Source organism: Xiphophorus hellerii, chromosome 23, assembly GCF_003331165.1.
Source record: "Xiphophorus hellerii strain 12219 chromosome 23, Xiphophorus_hellerii-4.1, whole genome shotgun sequence".
Taxonomy (NCBI): domain Eukaryota; kingdom Metazoa; phylum Chordata; class Actinopteri; order Cyprinodontiformes; family Poeciliidae; genus Xiphophorus; species Xiphophorus hellerii.
Window position 1 is genome coordinate 14,532,003 of NC_045694.1, and position 21,657 is coordinate 14,553,659.

The window sequence follows — 21,657 nt, forward strand, 5'->3', positions numbered from 1 at the left end:
TTTGTCTGCAATCTCCAGGAATAAACTGACACGCTTCTTTATTCTTCGAACCATACACACCAAAAAGCCAGTTCTCTCCTTATATTCACTGCCCAGGAATATAACTTTTTTGCCATCTTAAAAATACTCCAACCATCAGCGTGCATATATCCTCTGGGAGAGTCTCTGTCATGAATCCCTAAACACTCAGGTAGAAAAAGCAGCCGCGTTATACACGGGTTAGGGTTAGACCACAGACATTTCTTTTTAAATCCTAGACTTCTCTTTGAAACCCAAGAGTGAAGTTCAGAAGTTTTCTACATTTAGGTCAGCTGCCTGAATCTCTGCGGTAGAATACTAAAGAAGAGGCCTGACAAATATATTCAGTCCACAGCAGTTCTGGTTTATTATGCACTGTCTTGTATAAAACCAAAATGTGCTTGCAGACTAGGACTGCTAGTGGCCTAGTCTGCAATTCACAACTTTTTAAATGGTGTGAAACTCTCAATTTCTAGTCTATTCATACTGACATGTAAACATAAAACACAATTAAAAATGCATTTTCCTAAGCCCCTATCGCACAATGTTCCAAAATACATGCAACTTTAATTTCCTGACTTATATCCCAATATTCTAATAAAATGTACCTTGGACTCTTTGATCTTGACAGCGATGACCTGTTTTCTCTGGCCGGATGATTTCCACCAGCTCATCACACTCCTCCACCAGCTTAGCTTCATGCATGGCTGTATTTACCTGAACAAAAAAAAGGTAATAAACTTAATAAAAAAATATGACATTTTTTACACATCTTGCATTTCTTTACACTGTAGGAAATAATTTTAAAAAAGCAGTTTTTCTTAGTAAATTATCATTTTAAATCTTCAAAGGTTTCATTCATTTATCTTTTGCCTTATGCAACCCGTACACCTGGAACGGAGGCCTCCAGCAACATAATGCACCTGGTATGGAAATACTTCTGACAAATGCAGCAACAATAGGTGATTTAACTCACTAATTGTTTTCACAGGAACAATCATAAATCATTATATTGCTAAACTGTTGTTAGTCCAGAGGGAAAAAAGAGTGTTGGAACATTAAGTTTATAACTTGGAGTACATCGGATGTGATGGGGAGGGAAAAAGGACAGGTCAGTGTAGACAAACTTGTTCTATTCAGCTCGTAAAATGTACAGTTAGTTGTGGAGGAAAATGCTTACACAGTTTTGCCAAATCGTTACAATGATGCTACAATGAAACTACAACGTGTTCTTTTATGGAACCTGAAAAAGTATTCCAAAACACCAGTTTGTAGAAATCTACGTTTAGGAAAAAAAAGAGACTGATTATTTGGAATCCTACAATCTTCACTGGAAGAAAAATCCCACAGATAGCCGTCTGGGATTTACTGGCAAAATATGCTTACATGGTGCCAATTTAATATATTCTGTGATTATATTTGGGCCAAAGCTGCCGAGGCAACTCAGCATCACTTCCCTGTATGAGTCCAACACAGTTTAAACAGCCAACTCTAAAAGTGTTTTTGCTGAGTTGCAACAATGAGCCCCCAGCAAAAGGTCTGCCAACTACATAATATAATTACACTGAAAGCTTCAGAAACACTTACGGCAGGAGTTTAAATGAAAAAAAAAAAAAAAAAGGACAGATCTAACTGTACTGCTGAGGAATGGAGATGAGAAACTGAGCTGCAAGCGTGCAACTGTTACACCTGTCTTTTTGTTAATGTGAGGAATAGTGGTAAGGATTATGTCAAAGATACCAGGTTCTTAAAATGTACTTAAAATGTGTACAAATATATGAGTTAGTGTCCGCATCTATCATCTATCTCCTCTGAGAAGCAGAACATGACTGGATGAGATTGTATCTGATTTCTGCTCTGTCTCCTGCATGAATTTAATTTTGTATTACATTAAACAATTCCAACTATACACTGTACAACACAGCATAGGTGTACAAATGTGGAAATTGTATTTGCAATAAAGCAAAAATAAAAAGCTGCACTCATCTTCTCTTGCACTGAGCCCTGCTGAGATGTTCACTGTGTGCAACTCAAGGGCTTTACCTCATGATGACTGGAGACCCACATTCTGTTAGTAGGACTGTGTGCATCAGAGAAATTACAAAGTTTTCTCAAGAACACTTGGGAAACAAAGCAACCCGGTGCAGTGAGAGATAGAGGCTTTAATCGTTTAAACAGCCACATTCAGAGCTGTCCAAAAAATGCAGACAAGCAGCAAGAAACTTTTCCTCGCAAAGATGTTCTCCACTGCCACAACATCCACAAAGCACATTGTTGCTTTAACTGCTTGACTGAGTCCTAGAGTATTTGTTGTCAAAACAAGCCATGCGTGAGGCTACTCTGCTGTGTACCAATTCATAATAACTTATACAACATTGGAGAACAGTCTGGAAGGCGAAAACCTTCCGTTTTTAACCAATATGGAATAAAAAACATAAAATGTGCAAATGAAATAAAAGGGACCAGAGGTACACTGTTAAAATGCAAAGACTTATCCTGTCAGGTTAATTTTAAATATTTACAGATGTGATAAAAGTATTTGTAATTTATTTATTTTTTTTGCATTTGTTTATAGATCTTTTAGTGGATGTTAGAAAAATGGAAAATAACTGAAGTGATTTAGTAATTCATTTCAAAATGGTAAGCTTATTTTCATTCATTCATTGTGTTTCTCAGACAACTAAAATAGCAACTAAGACCAATGAAAAGTATTTTAATAGAGAAATTCCTTGTTATGCTCCACACATTGATAGAGAAGCTGGCTGTTCAGAAAGTAATGTAACCAAAAGCATGTAAGGTTTAGTGGAAGGAAAAAGTGTGGTAGAAATTGTTTGCACAAACAACTGACAAGTGCAGCCTGTGGGAAAGTTAGAAACAAAGTTAATTCAAATGTTTGGGGCAGATTTCCCAGAGATAAACTGCAACTAGAATATGTTTTTCATAGACAGACAGACAGATTCAGGACATTGGCTACAACGGTAATATTCATTGTTTTGAGTCACTCCACAACAAGAGACATCAGAAACATCTTACACAGAAACACAGGAAAAAGAACTGACCTGACGCTGCTTATTATGAAAGTAAATTTTGCTTTTCTTTAGGAAAACAAAGTCTCAGAGTATAGAGGAATAGTGTAGGGGTGCACTTTGCTGACTGAAGTTTCTACAGTCAGGGAAGATTTCATGTGTTGGTGTTGGTCCACTGTGTTTTGTCAATTTAAAAAATGCAGTGCATGTCTCTCTCTGCTGACAAGCTTTATGAAGATCCTGTTTTGTTTTTCCAGCAGCACTTTGCACCTGACCTCGCTGCCAAAACTAACAGTTCCTGGTTTTAATTAGAATGGATTTACTAGGCTGATTGACCACCTGACCCAAACCTCCGAGGTCATGGGCTATTGTCAGGAGGAAGACGAGAAACACCAGAACAATGCAAATGAGCAGAAGGCCAATAAAGCAGCAAGGAAAAAAGCTCAACAGAGCCATGAACTGAATCTTCTCTATCACATGCCTCATTCATGCAGTAATTCATGCAAAAAAAGCCCAGGCCAAGTATTGAGTGCAAACACTGAACCGTTTAAGGCTAGCATTTTTATATCAAACATTCCTTTCTCATTGGTCTTCATAATCTTTAAATTTTCAGAAAAACTGAATTCCGATATTTCAAAAGTCATTAAGCATTACTGTTATTATTTATTTAAATAAATAAATTCCTGAAACATTTAAATCTGTCTGGAATTACATAGTTATGTACATTTAAAATGTTTCTAAGTGTAGGAGGTGTGTATGGTTGAAGGTTCAAATAGGCTCCAGTTTAGAGAGCAGATTGAAAAAGCAAAAGAAAAGTAAAGAATTGTCTAAAGTAATATAAATGTCCAACACTTCTTTTACTTTTCTGTGTGTAATTATTTGCTGGAATAATGGGTGCTGAGTGTTTTAAAGGTGGCCCCTAAGGCTTTTTTCCTTTAGTGAGTTGTAAACCTCTGTACAGCCAACATAAAAGCTCTGCAACGGTTTCAAAGCCAAAACAAAATGCCGGTTCTCCCTACAGCTGCTTGTAAGGCCTCATTTACACAACAGGATTTTCTTTCCTGAAAAGGTATTAACAAAACAATAAACAATAAGAAAAACTGCTCTACCATAGCTGGAATTTTCTAACATTTTTCTCTTCCTGCTTTGTCAGAAAGTTGCAGTAAGACTCTAAACACTGTATTCACATTTTAGGAAAATGCCATTTTAATTGCTCCTTTCACTCTTCGCATATCATATTATTTTGTGCACTTTCAGTGTGTTTGACTGTTTCGGCTATTATCATCTAAACCATAATGTGGGCATCCATTACAGAAAGAGGCCAGCCAAATGGACACATATATTATAGCCATGAATAGCATGGATGCATTTTGAAATATAACAGACTATCTTGTTCTGCCTATTGATATAATGATGATAACACATTTTTAACACACTTTTCTGCAGAATTGAATCACCTGTAGATGGTTTCCATCAGAATGGCTTTGAGAACTTTTTAAACCGTGTACCATGAAATGTTGGATTCGTTTCTGACAAATATATATATATAAAAATGCCCAATTTAGCCAACGAGAAAGAAACTTTGTCTGCCTTTATTAATATGTCTGTCTGGAGTTCAGCCAGTTCACTGAAAGTGATATGTAATTATCACATAGTCTGACCACATAAGATTGCCGTCAGGGGACGTTGCTGACTGGGTGCTTACGGAGACCTGACACTGACAGCCTCAGTTGAAGTCTGAAAGGGGCTTATGAAACTACTTACTGTAACAACCAAGTTCCACTCATCGCTCCACAAAGCTCATTATTACCCAGCAATCCACCTAAGCCTCTTTATTCACAGCTATTCACACAAACACACACACACACTTATTATTACTATCTTTGTAAGGACACTCACTGAAACAAACAGAGCCCTTCAACCTTCCCTAAATGTTTGACCAAAGCTAAAACCTAATCCCAAACTTCACTCCAAAACGGAGTCATAAGCTACTAGCATCTTTTTGGGGATTTTTAACAAATGAATTAATTTGTAGATCTAAAATTAAAAAAACACTTTCTTCAAAAATGCCCACAGAAATACGATTATTATGACAAACAGAGATCTGATAGGTAAAAGGTTGGTAATTAAAGCTGAACAAATAAACTGGCGAGGATCACTATGAATTGAAACAGGGATTGTTACATAAACAATCTTCTCTGTGGTCGTTCTGCTTATTCAAAGGACTAACATCTTTTTATGGTCCTGACACTAATGTCTTTCTTGTGGGAAATTTCTATCATTGATTTCCCTCTTTGAAAACTGTAAGACTTCCAGGAGTAATAGAGTTTCTTTTACAGTACACTACAGGACTAAGATAACCTGTGCATCCCTGGTTCAATCTAATAAATATATATTTGTTCTGGTTCAGGAACGTAGAGCAAGATGCACAGTGTAGTTCACCATACACATGTAGTTATGTCCAACTGTTTTTAAAGCTAGTCTTCTTTTACATCTTTCTTACCGCATTATTAATATATTTTAAAATTAATCGATTTTTTATCTTTTCATCACCATAAACATATCACAGATTATATGCCACATCTTACATCTACAATACAGTAAGTCCTTGCAGATGTTAATCTGCCACAAGTTTGTTGATTCAGGTTCTTTTTATTGCCATAAGCAAGTTGGCATTTTTAAAGTCAAGGACAGTATCGTTCTCATGACATTCAGTTCAGCTGCAATTATACTCTCTTAAGTTCAACTATTGCACATACAGTGTCTTGCAAAAGCACTCAAACCCCTTAAGCCTTTTTGACATTTGTGACCTTACAACCAACATCTTGAATGTATATTTATAGGATTTCTCTGTGACAAACTAACACAAAGTAGTGCAAAATTATGAGGTGTGAGGACGATGGCTCAATTTAATTTTAGAAATTTAATTTTGACAAGTTGACAATTGGATACAGCCCCACAAAAACCTAACTTTGAAGAACTACCTCCCACTGTAATTTCAGCTGGAAGCCTTTTTCTTTCAGGTTGATTGCACACTTAGAATAAATATGCAATATACTTCTTGTAATTTTCTCAGATTAATGCTCTCCTTTCCCGAACTATCGATTTAGATGGGCAGCCATATCTTGTTAAATCTCTAGTTATTGCCTACTCTCTCCATTGTCAGATGACAGATACCTCTGAACTGTTCAAAGGTTCAGATCATATTTTATACCCATAATTCTTTAAATACCTGACTACCTTATCTCTCACATGTTCTTGTGTTCCTTGGTTTTCACAATGCAGGTTGTTGACTAATATTCTAACAAATCTAGAAGTGACATCTGAAGAACGTTGGTAACAAAGTGATTTATTTGGCTGCTGGTTTATTCCAACAAAATCCCAGTAAAATACTCTGAAATTTGAAGTGTAAAAATGTCAAAAAGGAGAAATGTTGAAGCTGCATGAATACTTTTGTAAGGTGCTGTATTACAAAACTCAGATATTGTGATACAGAAATGTGTAAATTGATAATACTTTAAAATAACACCTAATTATTATAATCACACTTATGTTTAAATGCAAAATTAAGGAATTGGCTTAACTGATAAAACTATGGACATAAACAAAAGTACAATTTGACTATCTACTGAAACCAAAGCAACTTTTAAAAACTGGAATGTTTTATTATGTGACATTTTCCTATTGCAATTGTATTGTTACCCTCTGCTAAAAGTGGAGCTGCTAATGACACATATTGCTGGCAGGCAGATCTCCCCAAAGCTCCCGTGGAAAGGTTACAGACGGTATCTGAGACCTGAAACAAAATATCAGGCAGCACTGCAGCCATCTTCCACTGCTGATTCATATTCTGCACACAGTGGGATCACTTTCAGTGTACACACACCCAGACAGGCCTCGACTAATGACTTGCAGCTCGCTGCTTAATCGGTCGACATACACGTCTGAGCGTTTAAACCCAGTAAGCTTCTGCCTGATGTGTTTCTTTCGCTTTTTCCCCCTCCATCAGCTCTAAAGGCTCACATGAAACTTTAACTGGAAAACTTAGGGTTGGATACACTGGCCGCTCCCTTTTCTGCTTTCTAGATAAAAAGCTTACTCCACAATAGCTGTGTCTGAATGAAGCTTCCAAGTAATTAACACATTATTAAAAAGTTTCCACTTCTCAAAGCTTTGGCCCCTAGTAAGAGCATAAACTGTGGTCTTTGAAGACAAACTGTATGTGAAGGATGCTAAAATGTAAATCACCACCAGGTTTTAAAATCTTGGAGGAATAGCCATTGAATATTGTATAAGAGTGAAGGCTCATTGGGAATTCAACAACAATATCATAAAAACTGAGCTCATTTTTGATTAGGAAAAGTAATAGATTTTATTTAGTTATTCAATATCAAAACCAGTTAACCATGGTTGCTATATTTAAAAATCAAGAAATCATCTTCAAAAATTTAAAAGAAAGTCCTATAATATAAATTATGAGGGTTTTTCTAGTTTTTAGCCTGAGCATCTGTGTTTTTGACCAATACAGAGCTTAGCCAAACAGTCATATTAGGAGTTTATATAAAACACCAACACCAAGTAGTGCATAATTATAAAGTGGAAAGAAAATGTTTTAAGATTTTTTCTATTTTTTATCAATAAATACATGAAAATTGTGGTGTACAATTGCATACAACACCCATTATTCAGACTTTGGATGTCATTAGCCTGCAGATCACCTGTATTAATGTTAGTACAAATATCTTAATTCTGCAGGCCTCAAAGTTTTATTTGCCTCATGAAATACAAATATCACAACATCAGGGATAATGATTTGAAGAAGGTTAAAGCAGGTACTTTGGACAGATGTGGCTCAACTTTTTGGCCTACATGGAAAACGCTTTGCATGGCAGGAAACTAATAAAGCACATCCCTCTGTTTTAATCCATCCCCCATTAAACACAGGGGTGGCAGCATCAGGCTGCGGGAAAGCTTTTCTGTGGTAAACACCAAGAAAGTGCTAAGAAGGTTTGGAAGATAAGGACAGGCTACAAGAAAACCAGTTAATTTGAGACTAAAAACAAATACATACAACAGTTGTTAGGTTTTTCATTTTAAATATTATTTTAAAACACATAGCATCATAAATACACTCCCCCAATAAAATGCATAAACTAAATCTGAAAAGGGTCAAGTGCTATGAAAAAATAATTCAAACACTGAATAAATCCTGTTTTATTATTTTAAACAAAATCACCATCCATTTGAAAGAAAACCTGAACTCAACTCAGAATGCCATTAAGCCGGAAGAAAAACAGCAAATATTGTGTTAAAGCTAGACGTCCCTGAGGACACAGGCAGCCTACTCACAGTCAAGTCAGCACATCCTTTCTACAACTTAAGAAAAGCTAATTCCCCAATGAGAAGGCCTCGCTGCTGTGTGTGCTGACACACTAGAAGAGAATTCGCACTATGTTTGATCATGTCTTTGGTGCCAATACAGTACGCTTGCAAACAGAGAGCAGAGAAATCCAGGTCACGCTCAAAGCCCTTCAAAGATTTCTTATTTTGCACACAGTTGTCTCACTCTGCTAAAACTCCCATTTCCTTATTCCCTTTTTGTGTTGCACTGCATTATTACTGAGCATTTTCCTCTGCTATAGTGCCTCTGTCTGTTCTGGTAATCATTGGTAGTCACGCTAACATTCAGAGTATGCCCTTTTTACCCTTTTCTCTGTTTGCCATGCTGACCCTTGTTTTTTGTTTTTCTTTTACCGTCCTGTTTTTCCTTGCAGCTTTTCTCCTATATTTGGATTCCCCATTTTCTCCTCATTAGTCCTCACTTCCCCTTTCTCTTGCCTTCCCATTACACTTTAACAACCTCTGTGCTTCAATGTGCTTTCACCTAGTAAATAATTAATATCTTGACCTCTTGCCTCTAAGATCACATCAAAAAGCAGCTTTAGGGGGGTTTCTTTAATATTCTCCTTAAATTTATCTTTTTCAACCATCATATGGTTTTGAGTAGTTAGTAGAAATTTTTTAGCAGGATCCTTGAATGCAAACCCGAGCGAGAAGGCGCTCGTTTTCTCACTGTTGATGAACATTTTGTCTGTACTCAATAAATCACACAGCGATCATTTAATTTTTGATTGGGTTGCATGAGTTTGTGCTTAGAGACCTCAGAGTGACTCAGAGAAAATGGAGTCATGCCCCACTAATAAGAAACATACTATGTGGAGAAAGATGGCACCACTGAAATGCATTTGTCCTCATCAGCCATTAATGTCAAATCTCCCAGAGAAATGACGACATTTATTAAAAGTGAGTGTGCAGACGGAAAATATGTGCTCATATGTGTGTGACTCTTAACTACTGTGCAGAGAAGAGCGAACAAGCGGCAGGTGATTATTAACATTCTCTGAATGTAGCTGTTAAATCACAGCTTGAGCTTAAATGACAAAAACCGGCAGACAGCTCCAGGTATAGATCAGGACAACCGGCTGTGAAATAGTCCTGTGAGGTTGTCACAAACCTGCATCAGAGTAAGATGTGACACATTACTGAATAAGTTTGTGACAAGTTGCAGAGATATATGTCATTTGACATGTAATCTTATTTAACTTCACCGGGACCATAATTTGCTTGTGTCGGTGATTCGAGAGCAAATTAAACTCCTGAGTGTTAAAACACCGCTTCATCTTAAAAATGAGCTCTTCCATGGTGAGATTTACTGAAAACTGGAGTTAGAGTGGGGCTTCATGGGTTTCTGGAGACAATAATCTTTACCAGTAAAACTTTACACGCAACTGCCTTGTCTTTCCCATTCATTGTTGCCAGCTTGGTGCCTTCCAGACCCATTTAGTCTTATGATGGAGCTCATAAATAAGAATCAAGCAACATCTGAGACAACATCAGCTAGTTCCCATGAATAATTAGTCACAGTAAACTGCAATGCACAATTGTTGAAAGCTAAAGGTCATCATTTGGAACCAGTTGAAATTATTCATTTAAGTAGCAGTGGCTGATTATGCTAATTGACAAATAAAGTAAAATGTTAAGGAACAGAACAACCCTTCTAAATCCTTTCAAATATAAAGTATCTAAGTGGCTGTTCCTTCATTTAATTTATAATCCAATCTGAATTAAAAAAAAGTCCAAGAGCTTTTATGGCCTGTAAACACTTTGTTTACTTGTCCTATATTATAGTTATTGGAGGTACATGTCAAAAATTACAAGACTTGCCAGGGGAGAGATGAATTTCACTGCTTCCTTTTACAATAAATAATGATATTTTCTTGTCAATAGCTTTAGTGTTTTGAAGGACTTTATAACTGTAATAAAAATACTTTTTTAAAATAAAAAGCCCCCCAAAACCACTGAATTTCAGAATAGACACTAAAAAGAATCAAAGCAGCTAAAAAACGAGTTCTTACTTTAATATGATCACAGTGGGGGTCATAACACAGGAGGAGGGGGGTGATATTAAGAGGAGCTTTAACTAAAATCTAGGGTAAGCCTCAGTAATATGGTAAGATAGACAGATTTGGTCGGCCGGCTGATTGGGGTTTTTCGTTGGCTGGCAAAAAATAAAAAATTACAATTAAGATTACATGAGCGCTTAAAGGCTACGATCTTGGAACCGAGGTTTTCTATTAGAGCACGAGGAAGGATGAGAAAGTCTAATCTTACTGAAGCTAACAACATGAATACATATGGCATACCTCAACCTGCTGGCAGATCTGAATGAGCTTGGCCATTTGATTCTCCAGTTCACTGTTCCTCTTCACCAGGTTGGTCAGGTTGTTCTCCAGAGTTTGCTGTTTGAAGGGACAAGGAGGGGAACAAAAGGAAGAAAAGGGGAATGAGAGTGAGGAAGAGATCACCAATGATGTGTGTTGGAGTGCCAGACTTTCTGGCAATTCTTAGTGATAAAATTTTAAAATTTGTGTATAATGTGAAGATAAATGATGCGTCTTTCATTACTAGGTAATAAGATGGTAATATATCTGAGTTGCTGAGTTTTCTAAGACTTAAACACCAAACCGGCAGTAACATTTTGACTTAATGCTGCCAATTAGTGTGTTGGTCACACTTTTCGCTGCCAACGCAGTCCTGACCCATGAGGTACAAACATTACTAGACCCAGAAGGCTTGCTGTAGTATCTGGCACTAAGATGTTAGCAACAGATCGTTGAAGTACAGCAAGTTGTGAGGTGGGCCTCTATAGATTGGACTTCTTAAGCCAGCACAGATGCTCAATTTAATTAGGATCTGATCATTTGGAGGCCAAGTCAACACAACAAATCACTGTTGAACCACTGCTGTTTGTGGCACGGTGCATTATACTGCTGAAAGAGATTACAGCCATCAGCAAATACAGTTCACCCAGGGTTTCTCAGCAGAATATTGTTCAAAGCAGAACACTGGCTCGGCCAGCTCACCGGCTTCCTAAAAGAGTCCCTTCTCTTATACTGCAGTTAGAATGCCAACTGTGTTTGCTTTTGGCTGTGGCCAGAGGTCGGCATGGGGAATCTGACTGATCTGCTGCTTTGCAGCCCTATAAGCAGCTGTTTACAGTGTATTCTGCCACCTTCCTATTTGAGGTACAGTAGTTCGCCTGTAGGACGAGGATCTGACACTACACTGCAAAAACACAAAATCTTACCGAGTATTTTTGGTCTGGTTTCTAATGTAAATATCTTAATATACTTGAAATATGTCAAAACTAGCTTAAAAGTAACTTTTAGCAAGATAAAGAAGCTTGTTTCAAGCCCATAATTCCTTAATGATAAAAAGTACTAGTTCCACTGGCAGATTATTTTACTTACAATATGGGAAACACCTTCAACATTGGGAGACAATCTTACCTACCAGTATAACCTTCTCAAAGTTGCCCTTATTGAACTCTGTGTTGCCATTTATTCCTGCTTTCAGCAAGTCATCTTTAAGATCAGTGTCACTTATTTTCTAATACATCCCACCCACTATCAGGTTCAATGATGAAGAGATAATTAGTATGAATCATCTGTCAGTGATCAAATGCTGTGCCTGATTGGTGAATGGTATATAATATCTACATTAGAGTATTTGAATATTTTTACATGTTGAACAAAGACCGTTTTTTGGATGTGCAATGATTATCTTTAGTGCAGTGGTGGGAAGTAACGAAGTACAAGTACTTCGTTACTGTACTTAAGTACAATTTTCATGTATCTGTACTTTACTTAAGTAGATTTAATAATGGGTACTTTCTACTTTTACTCCACTACATTTTACAGTAAGTATCTGTACTTTCTACTTCACTACATTTCTTCACTACAGTGTCGCGTTACTCGTTACATCCAAGTCGCACTGCTCTCTTTTTGTCCGTTAAAATATGAAGTTCAGGGACTTTAAGGTGGCGCCGTAAAATCCAAGCAATAACGTGACTTAGTGTCTGTTGTCACCCATCGCCTCCCCCTTTACTAGCACGCGGAGCTCCAGACATGCGCAGTGGTTTCCTCTGAGCGGGAGAAGATGTCTAACTAATCGATAATAGCTGCATAAATCATAAGATATGACGACATGTAAAACCAGCAGCGCTTCGCTTTCACAGACGGTGGGACTTTGTCCAACTTTTAGCGTCACTTGGAAGGAAAGCTTAAAGAAAGGTAAGATCTGTGGACGTGATGCTAGCAAAGCTAGCTGTACTGAGACACATGTTGCATCTGCGATGAAAAAAAGTTGTCACTCATGCGCTGAATTATTGTGTGGATTCAGGAACGATCCGATTCTTCTGGACGGATCTTTACTAAGGTTGATGGGACTGAAGCCTCACTGAGAGCCGTTCTTTGTTCTTGTATACACTGCAATAGCTATATATAGCTATATATATATATATATACACACACACTCACACACATTTATTTAATTGCCGAATAAGTAAAAGTTGAACGTATGAACACAGAGCATGCTCATTGATTGATTTTGTCTCCTGTCATGGTGGCAAACGTGCAGTGGGAGGGAGGATGAGAACAGTCATGGTGCTCCTTCTGCTTGTTGCGCCGTTGGACAGTGTTCATAGTGTTGTAATGTTACAATTACAACTGTAATTGTAACATAGCAATTACAGTTAATTGCTATGTTTCATGGTTTAATGGTGCAGACAGTTGTGGTTTCTGACATGGGCAATATGGGCAACCGCCCAGGGCGTTATTTTTATAGGGATGGCAGGCGACCTCTGCGGATTGTAGCACAGCGATGAAAGCAAAACAGAATGAAATGAGTTGTAATTGATACTGGTTAAATATATTTCAGCTCTAAGTATTTATATCTAGGTGTTTTTATGGAAATGTGGATCTTTCAGATCAATCTGAGAACCATTTTTGATAGGTGCACTTCATTTTATTGTGTCATGTAGCGCAGGGCGCTGGTCTTGGTCTCGTGTTCAGTGGTCTTGACTACAACTCTGCTACATGGCTCCTCTATTGCATGTCTTCCCCCCCACACCTTCGTTCCATCCCCTTTCAGTTGGATTTCTTTCTAAATAAATGTCACTAATGAAGTTCATGCTACGTTAGGACAGGAAATGAGATGTTTCCATCCCTGAAATTATGATGCATAGAATCACATATCTAAGTCTAAACTCTTACAGAGAATAAACACAATAAGAACATGTTTAATCTGTGACATTGTTTATTAAAATGGCACATTTATGATGTATTCAAATTAAATACTATCGGCACACTTAATGATATTAGCGATTAGGTTATGTATTCAGCAAGTACTTTTACTTTTAATACTTAAGTATTTTTAAAAGCCAGTACTTTTTTACTTTTACTTAAGTAAAATGTTAATGTGGTACTTTGACTTTTACTTGAGTACATTTTTGCCTGTGTATTTGTACTTTTACTTAAGTACATTTTTTGAGTACTTTCTCCACCACTGCTTTAGTGCAGCTCAAACATAGAGAGCTTAGGGCAATAACAGTAAAAGCTCTATTAATACTTCCAGGTATCTTTTGGGTGGGATGTTATAATAAAGCACAGCACAAATCCTTTGTTCTTAGGTAAGTAGATGTAGAAAATGGAAGAGATTACTTTAAACCTGTTTATTCATTAATTCAATAATAATCCTAAAATAAAAGTCTCTGAATGTTTACTTAAAATGGAAACAAATGTTTTTCTTCTGGTTATTTTATCTTGTCAGGTTCATTCTACATAGTCCCACAATAAACCTCTATCAGTGCAAATAAATGCAGCAACCAAAACAGGAGATGATGCAAGAGCCAAAAAACGTCCATTTGTGATTTAAGTGTCTAACCTTATTTCATGTTACATCAAAGCCAACGAAAGAACACTGTGATCTCTGAAAATAATCAGCCTTCACTAATAGTTTTAATGATCAAACACTCAATTATAGCCCATTGACCGTGGCTGTTTAACCAATGCAAGACAAAAGACGATCTCACAGAAAAATAAACTCACTCCAAACAGTACAAAAGATAAAAAAATGGAGATAAGCAAATGAGAAGGCACAAAAAGGAGCTGCCATTCCAAAAGAAGCAAATCAATGGTGGTGGCATCAAAAACAACATTTGCAGCTGCAAAGAAAACAGTGGAACAAAGCAGCAGACAAGCGGCGGGCGTTTGAAGTATCTCTACTCATGCAAGTGAAGAGGGGGAGTGGATCTGGACGAACACCTGGTCTGTAGGTTGTTTGCCTGAATGCAGCTCTATCTGTTCCCCCCTCAATCAGGGATCCATAGTGGTTTCCAGTATCTCCTCAACCTGTCAGTCAGCCTGATATACTCTGTCTATCTGTTGTCTGTTTGACTTTGTGGCCACTTAATTACCTATCCGATTCCTTATCTTCCTTTCTGCATCCTTTCCTTATCTGGCCAAGTGTCTACCTGTGTGCCTTATTGTTCCTCTGTGGGAATAGCGAAGGAATGGGGAGGGTATGTGGATGGGCACAGGGGTTTTAGGGTTCTGGTAAAAAGGCAGCCGGGAAACTCACCGCAGCGCTTGTCTTTGAAGCCTCCATTACTGCATCTGACACTCTGCCCGGGCTCACCTGATAAGCCTACAACACACACACACATACACCTACATAAGTGCACACATAAACACACACACAGACAAGCCTGATCGCACAACATCTGCAAGCTTAATGCACAGCAATCGAGGAGAGACGCTCCAGAGAAAGTTGAATGCAGATGAGACAGAGAACGTTTAGACTGGCTGTTGACATTTGTTCCTTCAGAACCAGCCCTGAGCTTAGATCATGAGAGAGAGAGAGTGTTGGGCTGTCTCAGGGAGCCTGAAGTGGAGCCACAGTGAGTGGGGACAGATGGGTCATTAATTAGCAAGCTGGGGACCAAGATGATTAATACATCAGAACACAGCTGCCCCACCTGAGACTGCAGGGAAGTAAACTCCTCTGTCCGCAACAGACCTACATACATGTATGTATGCCATGGTTTATGTATGTGACTCACTGGGTGTTTCTTTGCTACAAATATGTGTCTGAATATTACAAGAGATGGATTTCTACCCAGGTTTATTCACAAAATGCCAGGACATTAGAAAGTGACCACATTGAAAATCCCAAAGTGCCTTCTAGCCCTGACATAATATCCAACTTGCAGCATTAAATACTTAAGCACCAAGTAGTCGGCTGATGACCAGAACTGGCAGGCCATGATCTTAAGACTCTTTTTCAAAACAATGAAGGCACAATATTTGAGAGCTACCAGATCATGCTAAGAGCAACACTCTTCAGTCCAGTAAACTCAGTTAACTAGTTTCAATATCAGTTTAGCTTTCAAGACCAAACGTTATTTAACAGGAATCTGTACGTTTTATGGCAAGACATGTTAAAGATTACTACAGGTTGCAAAAGTGAAAGAGACTCAGACTTTAGTAGATAACTGTCTGGGTGAATGGACTTTAACAAAAATGCCCTGTTTAGTCATGTGGAGCCTTCATCCTCCATATCTCGTGGGACATGTTTGGAAAATGTTGGCATCCTTTCAAATTCTGATCGGTGCATCTATATTGAACATGTGACCATAATTTCAACAGTTTAGTAAAAGAGTAAAAAAAATTTTCATCTTCAAACAAAAAACCTTATGTTGAACAAATTCAATGACTTAGCCTCCCATACATGGTGTTTTAGACTTATTTAATTATTATTAATAATAAATAAATACATTTATTAATATCAATACATTTCTGCAATAAAATTAGGTCAGCATTAAAGCAACAAAACACTCAACTTCTAAAAAGAAATAATCAAAAGTTTGGTCTTGAACCTCTCTCATCTCGAAAGTAAACACAACTCTGTAGACCGAGTTGTGTTTATATCTCAGAGAGCTACAAAAATAGAAAAAAATCTCCCCAATAATCTGAATAACATTGTTTCAAGAACAACAGTGGTCAAGCTGCAGTAGAACGCTGTATGAGTCAGATGGAAATGACTAGGCGTAGTCTCAAAAATGACTTAGAAGAGGCAAGACTTGCTGACTTGAATAGCGTCTGGGCTGCCAGCCATAGCCAGTGCTGGTCAGTGAGTAATACAGTAATTTATGCATGTCTTGATGATCAAAGTTGCAGAAATAAACCCCAAAGACGAATACTACAGCAGTTAGAAGAAATCACAGGAGTTGGAAGGGAAGCTGATTTATATACAATCTGATTTTTCAAGTCAGTGAAATAAAAGACAAGAATGAGAGAGAAGGTAATATGTAGTGCCTTGCAAAACTATTATTATCCCTTCAACATGTTCACATTTAAAAAATTACAACCGACAGTTTTTATTTATTTCAATGGGATTTTATAAGACAGACCAGAGTAACACATAGTAATATTGATAAACTGCAAACATCCCTAGCCATTGCAATCCACCTAAATATAGTAAGTAATTCTGAAGGAACTGTTGCGATATATAACTCAGGTGAAAGAATCTGTCAATGAGTTTAAAATCTGGGATCATGGTAGCAAACATATGGAAGATGCTGTTATAAGAGGAGACAACAGTTAAACATTTATCGACATATGGATTACAAAACAGTGTGGCAGAAAACACTGTGCATCGTCAAGAAAACATCATGCTTCTATAAAACATGGTGGTGGGAGTGCCTTATATTGCCTTATATTAAGTAGCCAGGTTCCCCTTCCAACATGGAACGAGAGGTGAAACGAAACACAGGTTCATCACAGAAGAAAAAATCTGTTAGAGGCTGCAAAAGACTTGAGTCTGTAATGAGGTCCAGTCTTCTCAAACCATTGAGCCAGAGGAAGTGTTTAGATCAAATCTCATCTATATTCTCTATCAAATCTAACTGGTCTTGAACTATTTTGTGTTTTATTTAGCGTCTGAATGATCAAAGTTAGTCGAAAAGAACTAACTTTTCAACTAACTTTGCCCTGTAATTGGGAGTTCATGATGTGAGAATTTGCGAGAAGCTTCGAGTGATATTAAGTTTGCAATGGTGATTTAGTTTTTAAAAAATTACACATAGATTTGTTTTATCTTGTTATCCAGGATATTTTTAATTTCTTTACGTAGATACAGGAACATAAATTATGATTTTTGTTCACAAAGGTTTGGTCTGACTTCTACTGTCAGGATCTTATAGGATCTTAAAGGATCTGCCTTGAATGGAAAGATAGGTGACAGAAGGAAGTGAAGCAGGAGCAAACCTCAACAAGAAAAATCATTACAGCACCCAACAGGCATCGGAGATAGCTAACACCACCCAGAGACAGTGAGCTGAAGCAGAAAAAAGAACATAAATAGAAAAAGGAAATATCGACAGAACAAAGACAAGAGGAGGTTGCAACCAACCAAGTGTTGAATGGATGGTTTCAGGCATGGGGTAATATCAGTCATCCTCTGATTCAGCTCTGGACATGGCATCTTATGACAGCGAATACAGAGAAGGCCACTGAGATGGAGGGGGTTGATGAGATGGAAATAGGTCTGAGCCCCATGCTGTGAGGGGCAGCTCGGCTGAGTAGTTCCCGTCTGGCTCGCCCTCCGACCCAGTCGTCTTTCCGTCTCTTCTCCTCTCTTCTTTTCTATTATTATTCATCTTCCTGCCATTCACTGGGTTACACTTTTCCTTATACAGTATGCTTTTTCGAGCTCTTCAACCTGTGTCTGGCTGCTTCAGTCCTTATTCTGTCTGCCCACAGCACAAGCACATCCGCAACTGCTGACAGCCTCTCAACTTGGGTTACATCAGCCGCCTGCACATGACATCATTGTGTTCAGGGGCTGCTGGGTTTCATTTCCTTAGAGATGATCCATGTCTACTAAGAAAAAAATCCCTATTTATGTTACAATATCCAATGAGAGAGAAGAGAGGGATAATAGCTGTAAAAATGGACAGCATTTTTACAACTGTCACAATTCACTGCGTTATTCACAGTCTAAAGTGTCTCTTGGGGTTTGTTTACTTCAAAGTGCTACTTAATAACAAAATCACACAGAATTACATCATCTGGGACTGTGCGTCAGGGCAACTTTGACAGTAATTATGAATTATTATTTAGATTTTGGTGAAATATTATTATGCTAATCCTAATACAATGGCCACTGAACTTATTTTAGATGAGGTCTGAATTAAACCTCATCCAAAGCAATTAAATTAAACAATTAGTCTAGAAAATTTTTTATCCATTGATTGCAGTACTGTTGTTTGTTGAACAAATACAGGACAAACATATCAAATAAAAAATGGTATCATGAGGATGGAAAAGTGAAAAACATCCGAATGTAATGTAAAGTAAAATTGACTTTAAATAGGTGAAATTAAACTCAATTAAACTCCCTGAAAAAAATCACTGAATTTATTAGGTGGAAGTAAAGATCAGCATCTTTATCAGTGTTTGATTTAAAAATAGCACAGACAGTCAAAAGTGTAAAAGACCAACAGTCTTAGAATGAGTGCTTTCGCAGCATTCACACACTTAGAAACAGCAAAAGATAACATCTTACAAATTTCCACTTTTTGTCCCAGAGGATGCAATTTTATCCTGAACTCTGCCCCTGTTTTATTAGACGACACTCGTCAGCCATTACAAGAATAGTAACAACAAAAGTCCAAGACAAACCACAACACAGATGGAACATAACTCCCTAAGGTCAAGCGTCTATGTTCAAAGTCTTTTCTTATAATTTAATCAATACTTTTCCCTATCCACAAGAGAAACAAGACACGAAAGCAAGAGTTTTAGCTCACACAAGAGCTGAACAAGCTCACTTTACAAAAGTTGTTAAGAAGGCTTGTCAGAATCTGGACGTGTCGTAACTCAAGCCTCCTGGGAAACACTGTTTTTTGTCTAAGGATGATATTTCACAGAATAAAATCCTTGAGAACAACAAATTGTAGCAGCTTATTTTAAACAGAGTCATGCTTGTCATACAACCTTCAAGCATGGAGCTCAATTAATGAGGCCAATAGGGATGCAAAAACCTAGTGAAAATATAAACACATTTTTCTTGTGTCTTACTTAAAAAAAGGCAGAATATTAGACTATGGTGGCCCCTGTACCAAATCCATCAAGACAAGAGTTTTCTGCTAGGAAATGCACTGCAGAAAAATAAATACTAAAATTACTACATTAAAGTTAAAAGCATACATGCTCACTTATTCCTCAGACTTGTTGGAAAAAGCTAAAAAAGAGAAAGAATGAAAAAAAGAGAAAAACTTTCCAAAGCTTTTACCATGGTTCCCAGCAGCCTTCATCCCAAAACACTTATTATTGGAGGATGGTACCTTAAATGGACACAAATCCAATATAAATTGTAAGTTTTTAGCCGCATGAGGGGATTAAGGTCAAGCCATTTCTCACTGGATTTGAAAGGGAATAATGACTGTGTAGTTAATGTCATAACCACCGAGGCACCAGTGAGGAGGTCTGGCATTTAAATTTGTTTATAAGACTATTTGATATTCATGGGGTGTCTGTGCTTTTAGCCTCCCAATTATTTGTTAAGGTCTGCAACAGTAGAACCTGGGACTCCTGAGGACCAGTCGAATGCACGGAGAGAATAAAAATGAAATGGAAAAAAAAAAAAAAAACTGACTTTGTACTGAAGCACAGGCATTACATTGGCCACTTTCAGATCCTCTGTCCTTTATGAGCTGTTTACCATGAGATTACAGACAAATGATACCAAGACATTTGAAGTATAAGAAGATGGGAAATTTGGGGATTGTGAGTGGTGCCTGGGTTGAGATAAAATAGGCTAGAGGAAAACAGTTATATGGTTGAATGGGCTTAAAGAGATCCCTGTTTTAGTTCAATCAGCCTGCAATGAATTCTTGGAGGAGAAATGCAATTCCGTATTAACAGATTAAAAATGGAGGAATGCAAAAACCACTCAAGTGGCTTGATTGGTGTTCCAAATAATCAATATTTTCTTTGAAAGAAAAAAGGTGTCTCCTGCTCCCTTTGTTGAATGCTCTTTCTTATCCTGCCATATGTGTTTGTGTGTCTAAAAATGGGTTTACATGTAAATAACTGTGCTCCTGCATAAGTATGCATTTTATTGCAATGGCAAATATGTGCAAAATATATGTTGTGTCTGAATTGCAAACCTTTTTTTAACTTCTATAGTAGCTTGGCTTGTTCAGATATTAAATATGCAATAGTATCTGATGTGTAGAAAGGTTATGATGATTTATTTACTTAAAACCATGAGCACAAGGCGCATATGCAACAATTTGACAAGGGTATTACAAAAAAAAAAAAACAGTGCTAGAAAATGTTGCTAATTTTTGTTCCTGCTTAAATCAAAAATAGTTATTAATATGAGCACTTTTTGTTGCATCAATATTTCTGTAGTATCTGAATAATACACTTAACGGAAAAAGTTCAAAGACCAGAGTGAATAAGTGGCTCACAAAAGGTTTAAGCCCAATGGAATCTATTAGGAAAAAGATTGCTTTCTGCTAGAAATGCATGAAAGTGAGTGGCTTTGTGCAGAGGGTTAAAATGCTTTCAGGAATGGGCTGCAAGAGGTTTAGATTTTGCTAGTCAAAAGAGGGGCATTAGTGATAAAATTCTGAAGTTTCACATTTTAGCAAATAATGAGAGTGCCGACTGTGTTTTCTTTTTTAAACCTGAGGTACCAGAATATGCTGTCATTGTTAATTAGTTGAAGAAAGGCGATGGTTAAAGATTCTGTGTTGCTGAGTCCTTTCTGGGTTCTTGTTCCTCTCTCTTTTTTGGTTTTCGCCAGTACACTTGCTTTTCACTCACAGTGGAAACACATTTTTTGTATTTGGTTAATTGGGGAATCCAAATTTGCCTGTAGGTGTGACAGTGAGCATGCAGAGCTGTCTGTCACTCCGGGTTAGTTATGTGATGACAAATTCAGTGAGTACACCCACTGGGATTACTTCCAACAGCCTGTCTCCCACAAAGGACGCAGATGGATGGCTTCCCAGATAGAACAAATGACAGAACAAAGAAGAAAAATTAACATTAAATCAATCTAATGGCTACGAAAACCTAAAACATGCAATTAATAAAAAAATGGACAGAAATCGAAGAGGGCTGTCTAGACTGAAGTATGACTGAAGTTCTTTCAGTTTTTATTTGATCTCTGTGTGTCTCTTCCAGTTTCCAGTAGCCAC

General features: G+C 37.4%; 1 protein-coding gene across 1 annotated transcript in view; it reads right to left on the reverse strand.

Moving 5' to 3' along the window:
- The window catches only part of mid2 (midline 2), a 102,487-nt gene that overhangs the window by 31,407 nt on the left and 49,423 nt on the right, over positions 1-21,657 (reverse strand). Inside the window, 3 exon segments of the mRNA XM_032554838.1 lie at positions 627-668; positions 670-735; positions 10,748-10,843. Coding sequence (XP_032410729.1) covers positions 627-668; positions 670-735; positions 10,748-10,843 — 204 coding nt within the window.